This window comes from Platichthys flesus, chromosome 2, assembly GCF_949316205.1.
Source record: "Platichthys flesus chromosome 2, fPlaFle2.1, whole genome shotgun sequence".
In the NCBI taxonomy this organism is placed as follows: Eukaryota; Metazoa; Chordata; class Actinopteri; order Pleuronectiformes; family Pleuronectidae; genus Platichthys; species Platichthys flesus.
Window position 1 is genome coordinate 14,163,505 of NC_084946.1, and position 20,430 is coordinate 14,183,934.

Here is a 20,430-nt window from a genome sequence, read left to right on the forward strand (position 1 = left end):
CTTAAAGTAGAAGAGTCAACCAGAGTCAGCCACACTGGGGCCGTAGCCTAGCAACAGAGGCAATCAGCCAATCACGCGTCGGGTTCTGAGAGCCATTAGGGGCTTTATTACAAACAAGATACGTCACTTGATGTTTGAGTGTGTGGTAATAAGTAAATGAGATTTCCAAGACTGGCATGCGTCAATACAAATGAGGTGACGGTCACAGGGAGCTTTTGAGGAGCAGAGGCGGCAGGGAGGGAGGTTATGAACTGAACTGGTTTCTGTTCAGAGATATATGTAAATATGACACTGAAAAGACAAGCTGTCCAGTGGGTGTGTTCAGGACCTGCGCATGCAACGTCACTGGAGGAGAATACTAGGGGTCCTAGACAGAACGAGGAGTTCTCACCACTGCTATCACCAGAGAAGGCCTGGGAAAATCAAATTAGGATCAATGTTTGGGAACATTTTCCTTAAACAGTAGCTGTAACCGTCACAAGCTGGGCGTAGAATGGACAGATACACCGTTTGCATGTAGGTCATTTAAATACTGCTGATATCAGACTAACACCTACTTTTTCTATACAACAAAATAGCACAGATTTGAATTCCTTTACAGGTTACAATGGTTGACATCCTGACGAACTAAAAGCTGCCCTCTGTCCTCCTTCAGCGAAAACACAGCAAACTTTTATTCTCAATGCGGCATCAGAAAATAATGCAGAAAGTCCCTCTGCACTGTCTCTGCCATTTCTATTCATCATGTTAAGGGCTTCATACGCCACCTACTGGACAGGACTGTAAGACCAGGGACAACATTTTGGCAATGACCATGTTTAGACTGGGAGTAGTGGTTGGAGTTCGATTGAGTAATAGTTTTAAACTTTAATTATTTTCCTCATACTATTTCTTTTACATAGTTTCCCTCACTTTGAACCCCACCCGTCATGTTTATTTATTTGTCTATTATATTTGAAAGGGTTCCTGTACAGTTAAAAACATACATTTCCCCATTACAATATGTGCAGTGAAATGGATTGCACATTAGCCATTGAATTTCAGAGACAGAAATGATTATTGCACAATTGAACTTTGTGTAGAGTGCAGAAGTCCATTTAAGGTGTGTGTGGCCTACTGGGAGCAGAGTTGGATGTACAGTCGTATTACTACAGGAAGGAACGACCTGCGATACCTCTCCTTCAGACACTTGGGGTGGATCCGTTTTTCGCTGAAGGAGCTGCCCCGTGCTGTGATGGTGTCCTGCAGGGGATGCGACTGGTTGTCCATCAGAGAAGACAGTTTCACCACCACCACTGGGTCAACGGGGTATCCCAGGAGGGAGCTGGTCCATCCAGTCCCTTCCTGTCAGCAGGTGAAATGCTGCTGTCCCTGCATACTATTCTAAAGAAGATGGCCGATGCCACAACAGAGTCTTACTATGCATATATATCAACACATTGCAGATGTTAACCTTTACAACTCCGCTAGGGGCTAAACATTTTGTGAAAGTACAGGATCGATTCTCCACTATAAACACCTCGGGGTGATGTGATCTCACACGAAAACAGTTTCATTTCATTGTTTCCCACAAGTTGATACTCTATTGCTGTTGGTTTTCGGTTTAGTGCCTAACAAACATTTAGAAGGCTCCCTTTCACCTGTGGCTGTGGGGCAGAGTGGTCTTCCTCCAACCTGAAGGTCGGCAGTTCGATCCCCAGTCTGACCCATCTCAATGCCGAACTGTCCATGGTCAAGATGCTGAACCCTGAATGGCCCCCCATAGAATAAAAAAGTGCTGTGAATATATGAGCTGTATGAATGTGTGTGTGAATGGATGAATGTAAAACTGTACTGTAAAGAGCTTTGATGGTCATCAACACTAGAAAAGGTCTGTATAAAAACGAAACCATTACCATTTACCATTCATTGTATTAACCTTATAAAAAGTTAATGGACAAGAGGGTTGGGACTGAGCCACGACTGTGGATTATGTGTTGTCATCAAATATAATCTCACTCACATGATTAAAATTAAAAGGAAAAAAAGGCATCATGAGTTTTCAATCTTTTGATTCGTGTCACTTCACTGAGCAAAGAGGCAAACAACAACGGCAGTAAAGTATAAAACCCATTACTGTATGTCTGACACACTGTCACCACGTAATGATTATTTCACTGTCTTCTGGTGACATCTAGTGGCCACAAGAGGGAAGGACAACAGCGTTCATAGAGCAAAATTAAATAAAGTGTAATCTGGACGCTACATAACCTTTAAGAAGAGTTTTGGGTTTGAAGACAGTATGAAAAAAAAAATATTTGAATGATGACAATGTAGCAATGAACACACAAGAAAATAATGTGACATTTGAACTTGGTCACTAATAGTTATGGACCTTATATTATAACCTGAATCCACTGCTCCCACTCACTTAAAGCTTCAGTGTGTAAGATTTAGGTGAAAGGAATCTATGGGAAGAAACTTTATATGTTAGTACTAGTGTTTTTCATCTAAATTGTACAAATAGCTTTCTGTACCTTAGAATGGGCCGTTTATATTTATATTTATGCTCTATATTTACATCGGGAGCTTCATAGCTTCTCTACGGAGGCCGCCATAATTTTTTAGCCCAGACTGGACAAACTAAACACCTTCTGAGTTTTTATGACATCTGAGGGCTACCACAGGTTCTCCTTCATACTGGAAGATGAGGGTGAGGTGCGGGTATTCAGCTGCAGCGTGCAACTTCACCACTAGGTGTCACTAGTTTCTACACACTGAACCTTTAATGAATCTATGTTGCCAGTTTCAGCTCATTGTTTATGACAAACATTACAATAGTGTAAATCATTAGTTGTAAACTGTAGAGCTAATTGCACAATTTTAGCATCCTTGTGCATCCTTACTTTATGATGGAGACAAAATCTATTGTGAAAAAATCACATTTCTCTAAAACCATGTTGTTTCTAATTGTGTTCTTGTGAAAGCAGTGAACATTAAAATGAAGATAAGTACCAGTCATAGTCCTACTTTTACAAGACGAACATGTAGATCAAACGTGGGAAATCTTTCCACTCAATCTCATTACCACTGAGTGTAACTGTAACGTGTTGTGCTCCATGAAGTTCTTAACGTCCATCTCATTAGTCTGGAGTGACTCTTACTAAACCAGTCTGTTACACAAAAGGATGATGTCAGAAGCTCGTTAGAACCATTTAGTTAATGGAAATATTTCTAGAAACTAGAGAAACAAACAAATACTCAACAATCTGTAATAGATCTAGTTTATACATCAAATAAAGATAAAAAAAGATAAAAAGTTTAGTTCTAAAAGACATTCACTGAGAACAAATTCACTTTGGAAGTTGTCGTTTTTGCTTCAACAATATAGTCTAACACAAACTATAAACATACATAAAGTGAAGTAATTTTGGAATATCCGTATAACTGTGTCTCTTTCCTTCAAACTGGAGCAGAATACTTATGCAATGCGTATGTTATTTAGACATGTCAGTCCCGTGAGTCTCTTTGGTAAGCTCTAGGATGATTATCTGCCTGGAACACTGTAGAGAGGGTCGGTGCCAGCAAACACACACATCAATGACACCCCTGTTCAGCAGCAGCGGTGGTACAGTCTGACCTTATGTCAGTGTGGTGGAAATATACCTGGACACTTCTCGAGCGACCTCATTGGGCCGAGGACGGGGGTGGCGAGGGATCAGGGTTAGAGGGAGATTAACCACACAGAGAACTATAAAGCTTGAGTGTAATCCTCACGCTGCAGACAGATTCAGAGCAACAACTGCTCCACAAACACTTTACTGGTAACTCGCAGAGTTTAGGATCAAACACTGACTCGAAAACAAGAGCAGACATTTCAGATTTAGTAGTGAGTGCGGATTAATCTTTATCAACTTCAGAAACATAAAGGAGGAAAGAGGGAACAATCATGAAAAAGGAAAAGGTATGTTTTGAACTTTCTTCCTTATAGTTACACTATAAACTTTACAGCCACTGTAAACAATACAACTGTGTTAACTGATTATTAACTATCCTAGATATTGTTTTTAATATAAATTTTCACAGTTTTCAGAAGTAGCACATCGGATATTGTTATTCTGCTTTCTCTTGTACAATAAAAATAAACTATTTATATTCCATTCTATTCTTGTCTATTCTATTCCATTCTATATTTAAATTTCTTTGATTTGTCATTTGATTTGTGATCGATAACAATCATTTAAAATTTCCCCGGGGTCAGAAATTTTACAAATTATAAAGCGATGCTAGTAATTCAACTATTGTTTTTACTTTCCTTCTGTTTCTGAGAGGAAACTCTTTTAATGGTGTCCCCGTATTACAAGTTCAAAACCCAACAGTTAACAATCAATCAATAATCACAGTGAAAATATTCCTTGAGTTAGAGTTTTCTCTGTAATTGAACTGAAGTAAAGTCTACAGTCGGAGCTGGTTACTCCAACATGGAGTCTCATCACATCTATCCTAATCCTGTGAACTCATCCAACATGGAGGCTGTTTTTTAGACAAATCTGTTACTGTGCTGCTTCAAGTGCACAAGACTAAACATGTATTTACACTGCTGAGACAAAGCAAAGAGAGCTCATTAATAAAAACTGTAATGACCTAATTAACCCTAACTATATCCCAGCAGGTCAGTGAAGACAATGAACCCCCCACTTACCAGGAGGCCACAGCAGGTAAAAACAAGGTCCTTGTAGTACTAATACACGTTCTATTAGTCAAGAATGCACCAACACTGACCATCTTTTTTGTAGTTTAAACAGATAAACATATTGAAGTAGAGGGTGAAACAAAATAAGTCATTATCATTATTATTTGCTGTAATAGAGCACTATATTAAAGTTTACAAGCTGTGTTGTGCAAATTTGTACATTTACAACCAGATTATCATGTTGGTGCCAGTCAAACCTGTCACTCACATGACGCCTTCCATTTTTTGGACAAATTCTGCCTCCTAAAACATATTCTCAGTTTTTGCAAACATTAAAGAATTGACACATGTCCTTCCCGCGTCTTCTTTCAGGATATGACGAGATGCAGGCTCAGTTCACCTTTGATGACAAGAACATCAGGCGAACCTTCATCAGGAAGGTACTGGAAAAAAATGATTTAATAACAGAAATGACACAAACACAGAAAAGTACATGTCCCAGATCTGTTACTCTAACATCCTTTATCTCCTCCTGCAGGTTTACGCCATTCTCATGGTTCAGCTTTTTGTGTCCGTGGCTATCGTTAGTCTCTTCACATTTTGGTAACACTTTCCTATGATTATCTGAAATATTATTTACAAGACTTTTTCAATGAATCACTCTGACCAGGGCAACTAGTACTTATTGAATTTGTTTGATTTCTTATGTCTGCAGCGCCCCTGTGAGGTATTATATTCAGACTCATCCTGGCTTGTACATGGCATCTTAGTAAGTGCAAACACAAATCATCCTATCTTAGCTCACAGTATACATTACATGTTCTCCACCTGTTATTCTCATATTTTGGTTTTTACTCCTCTCGACCTTTCAGTATGATGTTCTTGTGCACCTACATTGCACTCTCCTGCTGTGGAAATCTGAGGTAACTCTTCTGTGCATTATAAATAACCACACAACAAAATGAAACACAGGACGCTGCTCGGATATAATTTAGATTTTGTCTCCTACCTAAACAGGCGGCAGTTTCCCACGAACATCATCCTGCTAGTTATCTTCGTGAGTAACTCACAGTATGAAATATGGAACATTACAGTCTGGTCTTTACTCTGCATACAGCTAATGATGGCTTTCTTCTTTCTCTTCCTCACAGACTTTGAGCATTTCCTTCATGATGGGTTTTGTGTCAAGGTAAATATATATATATATACTAGATTATAGGACATCAGATTTCATCCCCATGTGTCCGTGTGACACACTGATTTTCAATCATCAAAGGTGGATGAGAGATAAATTAAATTGAATAAAATATCTTCTCCCTTTAGCTTTTACAACACCAAATCGGTGATGCTGTGTCTGGGAATCACGGCTCTGGTGTGTCTCTCTGTCACCATCTTCAGCTTCCAGAGCAAGGTGAGAGGATCCCTTCATTAACTGTCAATGATTCATTACAACTTCAAACTGCTTTCAAGCTACAGAGAGACGTCGTCAGCGGGAGACAAATGCATCACACGGTTTTGCTTTTGTTGCAGATTGACGTCACATCGTGTCAGGGCGTCCTGTTTTCTTTGTGCATGGTCATGCTTCTCTGCGCCATCGCCATGTCCATTGTGGTCCCCTTCGGATATGTAAGTCCAGCAGTAGGATCTGGAAGACGTCTAAAATAGCAGTGATTAACAAGTTGTGTTGAGCAACAGTCGCAGGTTAATGCCTCAGGTGCTGGCTGTGTTTGGCTGTGGGGGCGTAAACAGATTAGTCCTGAAGATCATCTTGAAAAGCATGTTGCTGTTTCTTAAATAAGCTCCCTGCTATCCTTCTTAACGCGCTTTTTGAAATGCTTTTTGTTCTCGTTGGACAGGTTCCCTGGCTACACGCTCTTTATGCTGTGATAGGAGCCATCCTCTTCACTCTGGTGAGAGTCACATACTTCATCAATATAGAAACTAGAGGGCATACATCTGCCAACAGTACCGGATCTGGATCTCCACCAAATACCAGACTCATACATATCAGTCCCCTAAACATGCCTGGTTTTTATTCATCAAGATCCATGAATTATTCTGTGAGAAATCAAGGAAAATTAGAAAAAACTCCCTAAATCACAATGTTTAAGAAATTGACGAAAGTAAAGATGTTTGAATCTACACCAAAATTAAATGGGCTTTTACCCGGCTCACGCTAAATCCTTCCACCAAGTTCCGTGGTTATCCGTTCTATAGTTTGTGGGTAATCCTGTTCACAATTAAACAAGGTAACCATTAAGGACCGGGGTGAAAACATAACCTCCTTGGCTAAAGTCATAGTATTCATTTCTGTCTCCTCCTCTTTCTGGGACAGTTCCTGGCGTTTGACACTCAGATGCTGTTGGGGAACAAGCGTTACTCCATCAGTCCAGAGGAATATGTTTTCGCCACCCTCAGCCTCTACCTGGACATCATCTACCTGTTCAGCTTCCTGCTGCAGATCTTTGGAAACGGCCGCCAGTGAGGAACCTCATCTGCTGTCCTTCTACACGTCTACTGGTCGGCTGAACTATTTCAAACTTTCACAAACTGTCAGTCGAGCAAGGATCTGTTACTCTCATGCTTAACATGATGTCAGGTGTATTACTCATAAGTCATGATTTCCATTTTTTATGCATGCGTTAAAGCTTAAAGGAGTGAGAGTAATCGGTTGGTTCTTTGCTTTTGGCTGCGTAATCTCCTCTGTGCTATCCTGCTGCTGGTTCTGTCCCGACATTATCCACATCGCACCTCACTAGTGGTTCATTGTACTCCTGCTGTCCATTCCTGTTAATCTGGTTTTGCTTTGGTTTAGGAGCAGAGTTGAGTAAGATCTGTTTCCTTGGCTGCATCTCTCTGTTTATCTCTGTTACTAAGCCAAAAAATGAAGACTCAGGAAATCTGCAATTTGAAGCTCAGCAGGGTTGAGTTTCTTCGATAAAACAAAGTTTCACAAGCTGCGTAGATGAGGTTTGTTTTATACTTGTTTTTTATGCACAGTTTCACAGAATTTGTGTGATTTAAAAGGTGTGCATGTGTGTGTGTGTGTGTGTGTGTGTGTGTGTGTGTGTGTGTGTGTGCGTGAGAGAGAGAGAGAGAGAGAGAGAGAGAGAGAGAGAGAGAGACTTCCAGATTTAAAGCTTACAAAATCCACCACAAAGGGAAAATGTGTTTGTCTTAGCATACAGCAGTCTTAGTCATTAAAGCTTAGGTTGGTAATCTTGGAAAAGTTAGCAAAAACAGGCTACATTTTGAAAATATGAAACTGATATATCCCAGTCGCTCCCATCCGCACTCTTGTCAACGCTACGCCTCCAAAACATATGAATGTGCACTGACAACTCCCAGAAGCCTGACTATCATCTCTGCTTCAGCGGCGTATGTCTCTCTAGACGGACAGGTACACCAGCCAATCATTTCCTTCAGTCCACATTAAATGATTGTTGTAGTGTATTACGTACTCTGTAGTGTATGTGTATGTGTTGATGAATGTGATCGGGATGTGAAGAGGATTTCAACAGATATAAATGTGTTTCAGAAAATGTTATATTACCAGCCTCACCTTTAATGATCAGTTGCAATTCCTCCGTCATGTTACTGTGGCCTTTGGGATGTGTTAGAAATTAATTTCACGTTAACGAGTTTAGGATCAGAATTTAAATGTTAGAACAAGTTTTACCTGTATAGTCAATTTACCTGGATATATGATACTATTTTTTTAAGGACAATGAGCTGTGAACATTTAATACTGTGATCATAAAAATAAAAGAGATTATTACACATGAATGTTTCTGGCCTGCATGTGAAATGATGATTACTGTATTTCTGTAGTGTGACATACAATGAATAACTTTTAGAGTTAGGGTAGAGATGGGAAGCCAAAGGCAGATTTGTGTTCATTGCATCACAACAAGAAGGACTAGCTTTGACTCCACTCGTCTCTACAGGACTCTCTCTGTAGAGTTTGTATTACTCTTCCCACAGTCTAGTGTTCATGTTCCCAACAAAGGCCAAATTCTTTTTCTTGAGGTCGCAGTGACCCTTGACCAGCATATTCTCATCAGAACATGTTCGAATCTAAGCGAACATTTGTGCCAAATATGAAGAAATTCCCTAATCCCGTCTTGAAATATTGCGTTCAAGAGGCCAAAAGATTAATTTGTCCTGTCACAGTGACCTCAAACTTTTACCTATAACCAAGAAACTAATCCATGTGAATATTTACGCCAAATTTCAACAAATTCCCCTGAGGCAGGTCTGAGATATTGCACTAACAGGAATGCATTGGGAGGAGTTTATAGTCTTTCTTACAGATTTTGAAAAGGGGAGTAAATCCTTCTCCATCTCTAGTGGAATTCACATCCACCTCCAACAAAATGAGAGGATTCAGGAAATGGACAATTGGCTGGATATGATCATTCAGATTTACCTACAGAGCAATAAAGACTATACAGAGTTCTCCTACTGGACTGAAGCTCTCGTCCTGGTCCTCAGTTGTGATTTACTTTGGATCAGAGCTCAAGTAATAAAAGATACCCATCAGTAACCCAATGATCAGTAGCTCAATTAGACGTCGCCCTCTACAGGTCATATGAATTCTTAATTTTGTAGGGTATTTCACTCCTATCCACTCCTTTGATTGTAAGTTTCCAGGAAATAATGCAAATTAAAAATCAGGCATATTTAGAAATGATATCTATAACTGTGTGGATTTTGTTTGCAGCTTGATTGGATGTAAGGAGACTGTTTGGTCTTGGCCGAGGTATGAGTTCTACGGAGTGACACTCCACCAAGAGCATCTAAATCCAAAACTACAACAAAAGGTAGCAACCCAGCCCTGACGATAATGCAGCCCCTCCAGAGTAAGAGTGATGAAAAACACACTTACCCCCCAAGCGTTGAAACAAGACTTTTATTAAAAAAAAGAAAGACATGAAACAGACATATTCAAATTCAAAGAGAAAACCAACAAAGACGGAAAATCTTATCTCAATCAATAAAAAAACACAAGTTACAGACAATTTTAGCAACTCTGGCACAGGAAGACAAAAGAAGCCAAGTGGCTTTGCCAAATAACCAAATATCAAAACCTCTTTCCTCTAACAAAACTGTACAAAATGAGTTCTTGTATAAATAAGAAAACTGTTCACAAGCAGGAAGTGGGATGAGCCTGTCACATTTTCAAAATGTCGGTTATTCACACAAAACTGGTTCATACAGTGTTGAGCAACAAAATAACACGTTTTTCAACTGTCCTATAGCATGATAACAGTGAACTATTTCTAGATATCAGTAATATGAAGATGTGAAATAGAAAAAGGGCCACTAGTATCAACTCTAACAAAATGAAAGGAGACATTTTGAAAATCCAGACATGGCAACATCCAACCACCTGCTTGGAAATCCTGTTTTAGCAGCAAAACATTTTGAAGCTATGAAATAAGCCGTCAAATCTACCAAAAAAAAAAAAAAAAAAACATTTAAAATTGGTGTGGACCAAGAATAATAAGTGCAAGGAAATCTTCCTTTTCAAATATCTTGTACTGTCTATACAGTACACCACTGATCATAGTAAAACTACAATCTACATGTAACTTAAGGTTCATTTTCATGATGCTAACTCTTTTTGGAGCATCGCGGTTTTCCTTTTGTTTGTAATTTTGTAAAAAAATAAAATAAAATAAATAAACACTGTATTGTAACAAGTGGTCATTTCATAGTTCCAAAATCCTGTTTTTGTATTAAAAGTGATGGCTAATACATGGAATATAATTTCTCTGAACATATAAACAATATCCATGACATTTTCCTTCATGGTGCACTGAATCTGAAAACTTGCTCGTCACTGTGTTATCTGGACAGGTTCTAAAATTATTTAAAAAAAAAAAAAATCAAGACAACACACAAGAAGAATCAAACAGAATGGTGTCAAGAGAAAAAAAAAAGACTATTTACAAAATGAGCTCTGGTGTCAGAAATCTCTGATAAAAGCTGCGCTCTGTAGAAGTTCATAGTGAGTCTGTTTACATGCACTGCAACATTAACATGTACTGAGGGCAACTCACGATTCTATTAATACACAAAAACAGAACCAGATCATTTATTGAGTCGTCCATTTAGAAAAAAACAAATGAAAGATGTTGATATGTTGGAGCCAAAAAAAGTTTAGACAAAAGCTGCAGCTGTCTTAATGTGAACTGGAGACCATCACAGCCGCTGGGGGAAGTTCCACGCCATGAGTCCTCAGTCACTTTTACTAAATGATCCCCAGCCGCCACAGGATGCCTGGCATTGTTTTCACCATGATGGCTTAGATGGTAGCGTCAGCTTAATGTAAATGTAGTGTAGTTCCTGCTACAGTAACAGGAACGTACTAGATTTAATTTGTGCTTTTTAGTGTTACAAACTGAAGGAGCTAGGGATCGAACCACCAACCGGCTGATTAGTGGACAACCCGCTAGCTCTCCTGAGCCACAGCTGGCCCCTACAGTGGATGTGTCCAGGACCACCATGATGACAAACCCACAAAGACTCACATGGTGAAAACAATACAATGGTAAAACACCACATGTCGTGTTGAGTGCATGTAAACCCTCTTTCTGCAATCGTTCTCTTTCTGAATCAATCAGAAGTGAAAGAATGCATTTAATCCAGCGGCAGACGACAGGCTGGTCGCCTGCGGATGAGAGCGGTTCATCTGTGGCTAAAAGAAGAGAGCTAAAGGAAGTGTGGCTACAACATCTTTGGTTGCAGAGGTGAACAACAGAGAAACACACAGCAAAAAGATGACACGTGAAAAAAACACAATACAAAGACAGAAACAGAATCATCAAACTGCGTCAAAAACGCAATCACACTGTGTCTCTTCAGTGGATTCACACATGAACGGTTGAAGAGCGGGAATTAAAAAGCTTGAAGTCCTACAGCTAACTCGACTGACATGACTCGGTGGCATTCAAACAGGCCTGTCGCCATTTAGTATATACAACTTAGTGTCAATCCTATGAAAGATCAGGCAGTTGATCCAGAGAAACATTATTAAGGCTGAGCTAAAAACAGTTTTTGCAGAATTTTGGATCACTCACGAATTAATTTATACTCGCCGTCTCACTAAAGGCTGTAAGAATCATCTTTAATGGCACTTCCATGGTCTAGTGAGCAGTCCTTGGTAAAACCATTATTTCTATTATCTACATATCTACAGTTTTGATGTCTGTATAAATTAAAGTTCAACATATTTGGATGTACTGAATGTGGTGACATGAGCTTCACTCAAAATGCTAATGGAAACATACTCTGGCTTGTTTTGCACGAAACCTTTCAGAGCCACGGACGCTGATGGAGCATTGGTATGAGTCTTGAGGATCAGCGCGACATGAAGTCGTAGTTTGGTTCAGCTCTCTACAAACAGGCCTGACAGTATCAGGACAGACGACACGAGGATGGGAACAGAAAACTCAAGCGTAAAACAAAAACCTGATGTGCATGAGAAAACAGCATCGTTCCCTACGCTGAGAAAAGCAAACATCTACTCTCTAGGAGAAGCTCTAATCTATGGCTAAAATTGTGTATACTTCAAAGATAAAGTCATCAAAAAATTAAGGCAAAAAATTAGCACAAAAGGTTTTCAAGTGACAGACGAGAAAATAAAAACAGAAAACATTGAAACAAACTAAAAATAAATCTCTGACAGAGAATCAAACTCAGGTGACAACAGCAGCATTGAAAACAAAAAATAAAGACTTACAACTCCCTTATCTTTCAGACAAATTATTCTCAGGGATCTTGTTAGTCTGCTATTTGATTTCATCTATAATTTAGTAACTGCATTGTTCTTTTTTACACAAAATGTTTCAGTAATCTTGAAGGGGAATCCAGAATTTTTCAACCTGGGCCTTAAGCTTTTAAGAGTTGGTGTGTAAATGAATGGTACATCCCACAACCTCCTGTGACACAGGGACAGTGGCTACAATGGAACCGTAAGGGAGATGTGTTATGTTGCCAGACTCTTAGCAAAGTCTTTTAAAGGTGAAATAAAACACTTAAAGTGGATATCTCATTGACTGTCACAGTTGCCCCATAAGATCACATTGTAGCCTCTGCCGGCATGAGGCAGTCTACTGGAGCAATTCCAGAAGTTTATATAATTATCATTCGTTCACACACCCTTGTTTATAGACGTAGAACCCAGTTGAAAAATACCGTAAATCTCCTTTAACTACTCGGTCTAAGCATGTTCACTTCATCCCTTCCGGACAGGATGAATGGGATGACACCTGAAGGTTTGCCACAACAAAACCGCTTAAAACCACTTCCCACGGGCTCGGATGTAATACGGAGCTACATCACAATAAAGCAGGACGACTACTGAATGAACAGGTGTCTTTCCATGAAGACTGGTGATGGTGTGATGACTTCAAATTGAAATAAAATTCATCAAACCATCACACATTAGTGTAATGTTTATGAGCCAAATATTAGAGCTCACCAGTAAAGTCTGTGTCGTCTCGTCTCAAGCGACTACACTATTAAATAACATTATTTCTATAAATGTGTTTCCATGATCTAAAAACCCTAAGAAATAGAACTATATTTCAAATATATATAGAATTGATTGATTGTCTTTTGTTCACTTATGAAAGAATGGTTTAAATTTGTGTTTAGGAATACATTTGTCTAAACTATAAACAGTGTTATTTTATCATCTGTGCGTGAATAGAAATCTCTGCAGCAGTTAAAGGAAGAAGTAGCTTTAAACGGTTTGACGATGACTCATCACTCCAGACCAGCACAAGTGTTTGTAAGAGTTTCAATCTGTACAAATTGTCGTCCCCCCCCCGCAAGTAGAATGTCCAACAACAGACATCAGGACATAAAAAGTTTGCATATTTTACAAAAAAATAAAAGACACATTGTGTTTCAACTCTTCCTTGAATCACTCATACAGAATGCTTTACTAAAAATAAGAATTTTGTTATATTACGTGCACAAAAATAATGCTCTGTGTCTTTTCCTCCTCTCTTAAGTAATTTTTCTGTGTTTTTTTTTTTTCTTTAAACTTCTTGTTATGTTCCTTTTGTCAGTTATCAAAATAGATCTAAGCTTATATGAAGAAGATTCCCACCTTTGGTTGATCGACTCTTGAGGAAGTGAGCAGAAAACTCCAATGAAGTAAGTGTTGTGTTTTTTTTCAACAAAAAAAAAATACAGACACACACACACACACACACACCACACAAAAACACACACACACTCATAGCAAACAAACAGACACACACACGCACACTCATAGCAAACACGCACACACATGTTCCTTTTGTTATCCATGTTCAAGTCCAGGTTCTTGGTGATGGTTTGGAGCACAGATCTCTTCCAGCTGAACCCTGTTTGGTTGGATTCATGTTGTGCCCTCGACCCCACCCTGCTGGAGAACACACAACACAGTATGAATGCGCTGCCAAGACACCGATTTTTTTGATAACAATTTATCAGAATCAGGCAACAGCAATCAATCTGCTACACACGCACCAGAGCACTAAGCAATGCATATATTGTAATGAGGAGCAATAAGACACTGCACAAGCATTATATATATATTTCATAGCCTATATTCACACTATAAAGTCTCCTGTATATTTGTCCTGCCACAGTTTCTCAGACAGCACCAATGCTCTCTGACGTAGAGCTGTGTGCAGGGCTCTTTGCAGCGCTCTTTGCCCAACTGTCACTGTAGCTGTCTCTCACAAACACACAATAAAAGTTAATCACCTGGAGATATAATCCCAAGTAATATTCCCTCCAAGTTTCCATCCATAATTGAGTTATTATGTACACACACACAGACGGGGGTGAAAACAATGCCCTGCACCTGGTTATGTTGAGGTGCAATGTAATAAATAATCTTTCTCAATTGTCAAATGACAAACTTGCTGAATGATTTGTGTTTCTCACAGCAATTATACAAATAGGACCCTGCAATTAAATATAACATTGGTTAATGTACTGGACAAATACCGTCTCGATTGAAAGATTATCTCTCACTGTCAAGTAAAGGAACCAATTCACAGAAGCTGCTTCACAATAAACTAGTGAAGGCGGGTTTGACTCTTTAGACTCAAAGTTTGATCAGATATCCATTAAACACCAATGTTTCCAGGTTTTCAACCATCAGTAACCTCAACATGGTGCCAAAAATTGGCAAAAAAAATATTAACAGTACTTCCAAATTGAATCTAACACTGATGATATGCCTGGTCATGAACTGATTGTTTGGCCACTTGAGAGCAGAGGAACATCTAAAAATCAAAAATTATATCATAATACAATAAAACGTCATCGTGCCTCATAGCAAACACTGGCCTCTGTACACATTCTACAGACACAGAGTGTCAGTAGGTTAGTAAACCTAACCCTAACACTATGTTTTTGTTTAGGTTTATCAGAGTATTGTCATTAAAGACAACTACCTGCTGCTGTTGCAGCTTTAAACTCAAAATGATGAGCTGAACAACACTAAACGCCTCATTAAATGCAACTATTTTGATTTAATTCTGATTTAAATTCTGGGGGGCCATCACTACAAGTCAACTCTTTCAGATTACACTCACACATTTGATCTACTAATGACATTTTTTGCTGGTGTGGTTTCCTATTTCTCATCTATTCAAGTTTTCAAGCTTTATTTATTTGATTATGCATCAAAACAGCTTTGCGTGGGTTGGACTACATTTAAAAATATGGTCCTCCCCTCACATCATACTACATTTCTATCAATCAGCTAATGAGAGGCGACATTCCTCTAGGTTTCTTCCAATCAGAATACAAAGGGTACTGATTTGTTTCTGAAACAACAGACATCCTCTGACATTACAGTCTGCTCCAGCAGTAATATGACAAACCCCTACAGGTCAATGTCCCTGTCCTACCTTAGCTTCACTTGGTGTGTTGGTATGAGTAGTTTGTGTGTTCCACGGGATTCTCCATGGCAACCTGTTGCTGTTGACCGCCATTCTCCTGAAACACAGGTTAAAAATATTGATGATTCATGACCATGTGCCAGTAAAATAGGTTTGATCAAAGATGCAATGATGAAGGCTGTTAGTTCACAGCTATAAAGCGCACTTAGCTGCACTGTCAGTATAACTATATTTTTTCTCAAAGATCTTCCCAGACATGATAAGTCAGTTTAATTTGCTTGTTTGTGCTTGTTGCTGCACATACGAGGGTTGAGTCCTCCGGCAGCAGCTGCAGGTTCAGTTCCCCCTTTTAAGTATAAAGACTAAAGACAAAGAAATAGCTGATAAAACTAAAATGAAACAAATCAACAAAACCAACACAGGAGAAAGGAGGAAAAACATAAAACCAGGAGACGAATGAAAACTGTTTGTTTTTTTTACAATGAATCCACATCTGGTATGTGAAAAAGATTTCAAAAACTCTCATGGAATATAATTACACTGCATTGAAGGGATTGCCAAAGCCATGACACCTGCTTCTACCTGTTATTAAATAGCTCTAGTCCTCACATGAACGTCCTCTAAGGCTGCCACTCCCTAAAATAAATATGAATGAGAGCTGGCACACTAAAAGCGGCAGTTTCTTTTGTAGTAAATAAATCCCTCTAGGAAATATAATAACTGGGCATCCACTTATTGGAAATAGAAAAGTTCAGATACAAGCAGCTGAGGTCGAAGCCGGCGTCATACCTCTACTTGGACACTGGAGGGAGGCACTGGGGTATACTGCGGGATGTAGGTCCCCTGCATAGTTGTGTTGGTCGGAATATACTGTAGAGAAGGCAGAGAAGGCTTAATCAACACTAAGAACTTAACTTGAGCAAAGTTAGACGAGACAATCATAATTGAGATTGGTACTGACTGTGCCTGTGCTGCCCATTGACAGGTGGCTTAGCTGCTGGGCGAGAGGTCCCATCATGGACGTGGGTTGAATGGACATAGCGTGTTCCATTGTTGGGGTAAGAACTGTACCCTGTGAATACACAGAAACAAACACAAATATGAATGTCCCAGTCTGAATTATATTATTCATCGAATACCAAATGTCCGGAAAATCAGTCGCATCAGTCGCAGTGAGCCAAACACACATTGATTCGTCTTAATAACAATGGGAAATGGAAACTCCTCCTATTTTAAAAAGTCAAAAGTTGATACAGAGTACCGATCCAATAATACCAGAGCATGTAAAAAACTAACTTATAGTGTGTAATGAATTTTAACAGCTGTAAGATTCTAACCCTGTATAGGAGTAATATTCGCTGTCCTTGTTGGATGGCCTAATGCTCGTGTGGTCACTGGTAGCACTGCCACTCCTCTTGCAAACAGTGAATGTCGCTGTTTAACTACTAGAAATCACTTCTTTTTCGTCGCTCTTGAAACAGTACTTGCCGGTGGGCCAGTAAAGCACAACTGAGGTTTTTGAATTTTGTCTGGGTTACACTAATTTACTTTACTCCGTACATAGATTTGCATATTCGCAGATACCCGACCTGGCATTTTCGACAGTATTGGAGGCATTTCTGTTGCTAGTATCTGTAAGAGAACATCTTAAGTGGTGACAGGAGGGTATAAAGTAAATTACAGTTGAACAGTGACTGTTAATGGTGGACATAGATGAAGTATGAAGACAGGATCTGGGGGATTAGGGAGTGATACTCACAGCTGGCTGCATGAGGTATGACTGATGGTGCATCCAGGATGGGCTGTGCACCTGTGGAGCAGGGAACACAACATGAAATCCTCGTATATTTGATCTGCTGATTCAACATGTCAATCACACCTCCTGTGTAAGTTTCCAGACTATGTTTATTAAAAATAATAAGAGGGAACCTAGGTTAATACTGGAGTGCTTTGTTAAGTTATATAATGTGGACTTTAAGGGTTCCGCACATTAAAAGCAACAGAAAATGAATTTCAGTCAGGCAAGAAAAAAAAGTGAATTATGAGTACAGGGAAATGTCCAACCTGGTAGGATGACACAGGAGAATGCATGTAGGGTGAGAGGGATGTCTGGGCGATCATTCGGTTTGGAGCCAGACTGTAGGGTGAGGAGTAGAATCTACCCAACAGAGAAGCACAGAAAGCATGAGGTATCTACACCATGTCAACAATTTGACCTATGCCTCAAAATACATTAAAAAAAAATGATACGTTCCCCTGATGCCCAGCAGGGGGCAGGACTGTATCAGAGTTTGAGTTCAGCACTTATTTTCCTGTAGGGCTGGGACTGTTTTCAGTCAGTCGGTGCATACCACTCACCCATTTTGTAAGGCTGTAGGGTCATACGCAAGCGCCATTCCTCCCTGGGAAAACAATACACGGGATTCAGAACCAGTGAGATCATGCACACACCAGCGCAGTCTCTGTACTCACACGGTCTGCGAGCACACACACACACACACACACACACACACACACACACACACACACACACACACACACACACACACACACACACACACACACACACACACACACACACACACACACACACACACACACACACACACACACACACACACACACACACACATCAATCTGAAAACTTTTAAACACGTTCCTGCTGTAATAATTTCTAACAGGAAATGTTAACATATAAAGACAGGAAGCTAAAAGATCATTCATGGTACCGTGTCTCCGTCTCTAGCCCAGGGCCGTCCGTTCTGGAGGTACTTCCCCTGGTTCTGCCTCTTCTTCTGACCTCCATCTGCAAACTTACATAATATGGGCTCTGAGGGCACTGTGAAAGCAACAGATCAAACAAAGGCGAGTTAATACACTGAAGAAAAAAAATGGCGCTCTGGCACCAACAGCAACAATATCAAATTCCTACAATACATTCCACGCACCAGGCACTCCTGGAGGAGTCTTGATGAACTTCCCATTGAAATGCTGAATTATGGCCTCACACTTCTCCGTAGACTCCATCCTGAAACAAAACCCCAGTCAAATTTAATCCTTCTTGTGGAATGCTGTTTACATTGGGTTTGGACGAGCCAGAATTGCACTCAAGCTTCGTGCTCAGATCATTATGGGCCATTATGATGTAGTATATTATGTCAGGATGCTATATACTCAACCTGGCAAATCCAACGCCGCGACTGGTCCCGATGGCGTCTCTCAGGATACGTGTGGAAATGACCTGGCCAAAGGACTTGAGCATGCTCTCCAGCTCCTGCTCATCCATAGACACGGGCAGGTTGGAGATGTAAAGGTTGGTGGGATCCTGTTCCTGTTGCTGTGCAGGAAGTGGACATAGAAGTTGGTTCATAAACACATCTCTTTTTTTTATATATATGTAAATGAAGAGATGTCATATTACCCGAGCTTTTTGAAATGTATACAGATATTTCTGAGCATTTAATGACAGCTCAAGAGTGAAATGGGGAGAGAGAATGGGGAAGGCATGCAGCAAAGATCTGTTGCGGAACCTGCGGCAACTGCAGGAGTCATGAGTTTTTTTTCCTCCTCTTTATTCAAAAGAGGGCGGGGCAAATTCAATCACGATCCCTACATAGAGAATTTAATTGGTTTGGGAATTTTTAAGTTACAACACGTGCGAAAAATCTAAGCCCAAACAGGTTATATTTGAGTGTGTGCGCAGGGATTTGAATGAGGGATTACAAAAGGTGAATTCATTAATCAATAAATCCTGCTTTCACAAACAAACAAAAACAAAGACTCAAGCCTCCACAGGGGAGGCAAATTGCTAGCTCATCTTTTAGTGGGTTACTTTTTGTTTCATTGCAATACAAGTATCTATAAGCTGCTTTTTCACTCCTCTCAGTGCTGTTTGTGAGTCGAGGATATGAACCAAAAGTGCTTCTACTTACTTAAAGACAACTCTGCTCATTCACTATATTTACTGATGGAACGTTTCTTGTATCTTAAAAAAAATTCATGCAGCTGAGATTTCTGTGTAGGAAGCTTACTATCAGTCTTTAATGAACATTAATCCCTCATAATATTAATGTCAAGCATTATTGAACAATACAGATAAAATAATTTGTATGCTGTTTGTGCTTTTAAAATAAACCGAAACCTTGAATAATTTGCTACCCATGCCGTGGCACTGCCTCTTTACAAATCCACATGCCCACTTTAATATACTGACACATTGTGAAAGTTAATTTGTCCGCCAGCTGGATTAAGTCACACATCTTGGAGGAACTAAGAGATCTGGATAATTTCAAGTAAATAAAAAGTGAATCAAAGAAAGGATTCAGACTAATTTCATGGCACTTCATCGACAGTGGAAGTTTGTGTGCGACTGTGCAGAAGCAGACAGGAAGCCAGGCATGAAGTTAAAGAGTTCACAGAGCAACGGGAGCCTGGCAACCAGGAGGGAAGAGGCCGGGCTTAAAACAGGAGAGGGGAAAACAGAGAGTGAAGGAAGAGGACAGAGCAGAGGAAAGGTGGGAGAAGTGAACGGCTTAAAGAGCTGGTGTTTTCTACAGGGGCTGGGAACTGACCGGATAGGCAGTGGAAGGTTCTCGAATAATATGGGTAATGAAAGAGAAGGATGAAAAGAGTAAAAAAGATGGGTAGATGAGGGTGCGCTGTTTAAGAGGCGCTTCTCTTTATTTGAAGTATCTTTTATCTGTATAATTTTCCTTTTTCTTCCTGACACTGTGATCGCTCTGCAAACCACAATAATTATCTTTTTTACATGCACAAAAAACTGCTTGATGTAAGTGGAACAATTCGAGATATAATAAGTTGAGATAGACTGATCCAAGCGTT

General features: G+C 39.7%; 2 protein-coding genes across 4 annotated transcripts in view; one reads left to right on the forward strand and one right to left on the reverse strand.

Moving 5' to 3' along the window:
• Positions 1-3,770: 3,770 nt before the first annotated feature.
• On the forward strand, positions 3,771-8,454 carry faim2b (Fas apoptotic inhibitory molecule 2b). Of its 2 annotated transcripts, none has more exons than XM_062399784.1 (12): positions 3,771-3,943; positions 4,649-4,697; positions 5,045-5,112; positions 5,211-5,275; positions 5,388-5,441; positions 5,545-5,595; positions 5,690-5,729; positions 5,824-5,861; positions 5,996-6,083; positions 6,203-6,298; positions 6,529-6,582; positions 7,008-8,454. In XM_062399784.1, exons 1-12 carry the CDS (start codon positions 3,929-3,931, stop codon positions 7,155-7,157), a joined length of 768 nt encoding a protein of 255 aa, XP_062255768.1. In that variant the 5' UTR covers positions 3,771-3,928; the 3' UTR covers positions 7,158-8,454. The 2 variants fall into 2 exon arrangements, with proteins under 2 accessions (XP_062255768.1, XP_062255776.1); XM_062399792.1 differs by having other exon boundaries at positions 4,652-4,697.
• Positions 8,455-9,570: 1,116 nt separating this feature from the next.
• Positions 9,571-20,430, reverse strand: part of LOC133965328 (RNA-binding motif, single-stranded-interacting protein 2-like) — a 29,444-nt gene continuing 18,584 nt past the window's right edge. Inside the window, exons 5-14 of one of the 2 annotated variants that reach the window (XM_062399823.1) lie at positions 18,768-18,925; positions 18,537-18,616; positions 18,318-18,427; positions 17,947-17,990; positions 17,653-17,746; positions 17,348-17,398; positions 16,550-16,660; positions 16,378-16,458; positions 15,598-15,685; positions 9,571-14,093 (exon numbers count right to left, since the gene is read on the reverse strand). In XM_062399823.1, the coding sequence (XP_062255807.1) occupies positions 15,605-15,685; positions 16,378-16,458; positions 16,550-16,660; positions 17,348-17,398; positions 17,653-17,746; positions 17,947-17,990; positions 18,318-18,427; positions 18,537-18,616; positions 18,768-18,925 (810 nt within the window). In that variant the 3' untranslated portion in view covers positions 9,571-14,093; positions 15,598-15,604. Of the gene's footprint in view, positions 14,097-15,597; positions 15,686-16,377; positions 16,459-16,549; positions 16,661-17,347; positions 17,399-17,652; positions 17,747-17,946; positions 17,991-18,317; positions 18,428-18,536; positions 18,617-18,767; positions 18,926-20,430 lie in introns of both variants that reach the window. The other variant, XM_062399815.1, reaches the window with a different exon arrangement.

What these genes read in the sequence shown, in the direction of transcription:
- faim2b (XM_062399784.1), top strand. An exon ending in TCTTCAGCTTCCAGAGCAAG is followed by an intron (nt 6,084 to 6,202) that starts GTGAGAGGATCC and finishes CTTTTGTTGCAG; the next exon opens with ATTGACGTCACATCGTGTCA. An exon ending in GAGCCATCCTCTTCACTCTG is followed by an intron (nt 6,583 to 7,007) that starts GTGAGAGTCACA and finishes TTTCTGGGACAG; the next exon opens with TTCCTGGCGTTTGACACTCA.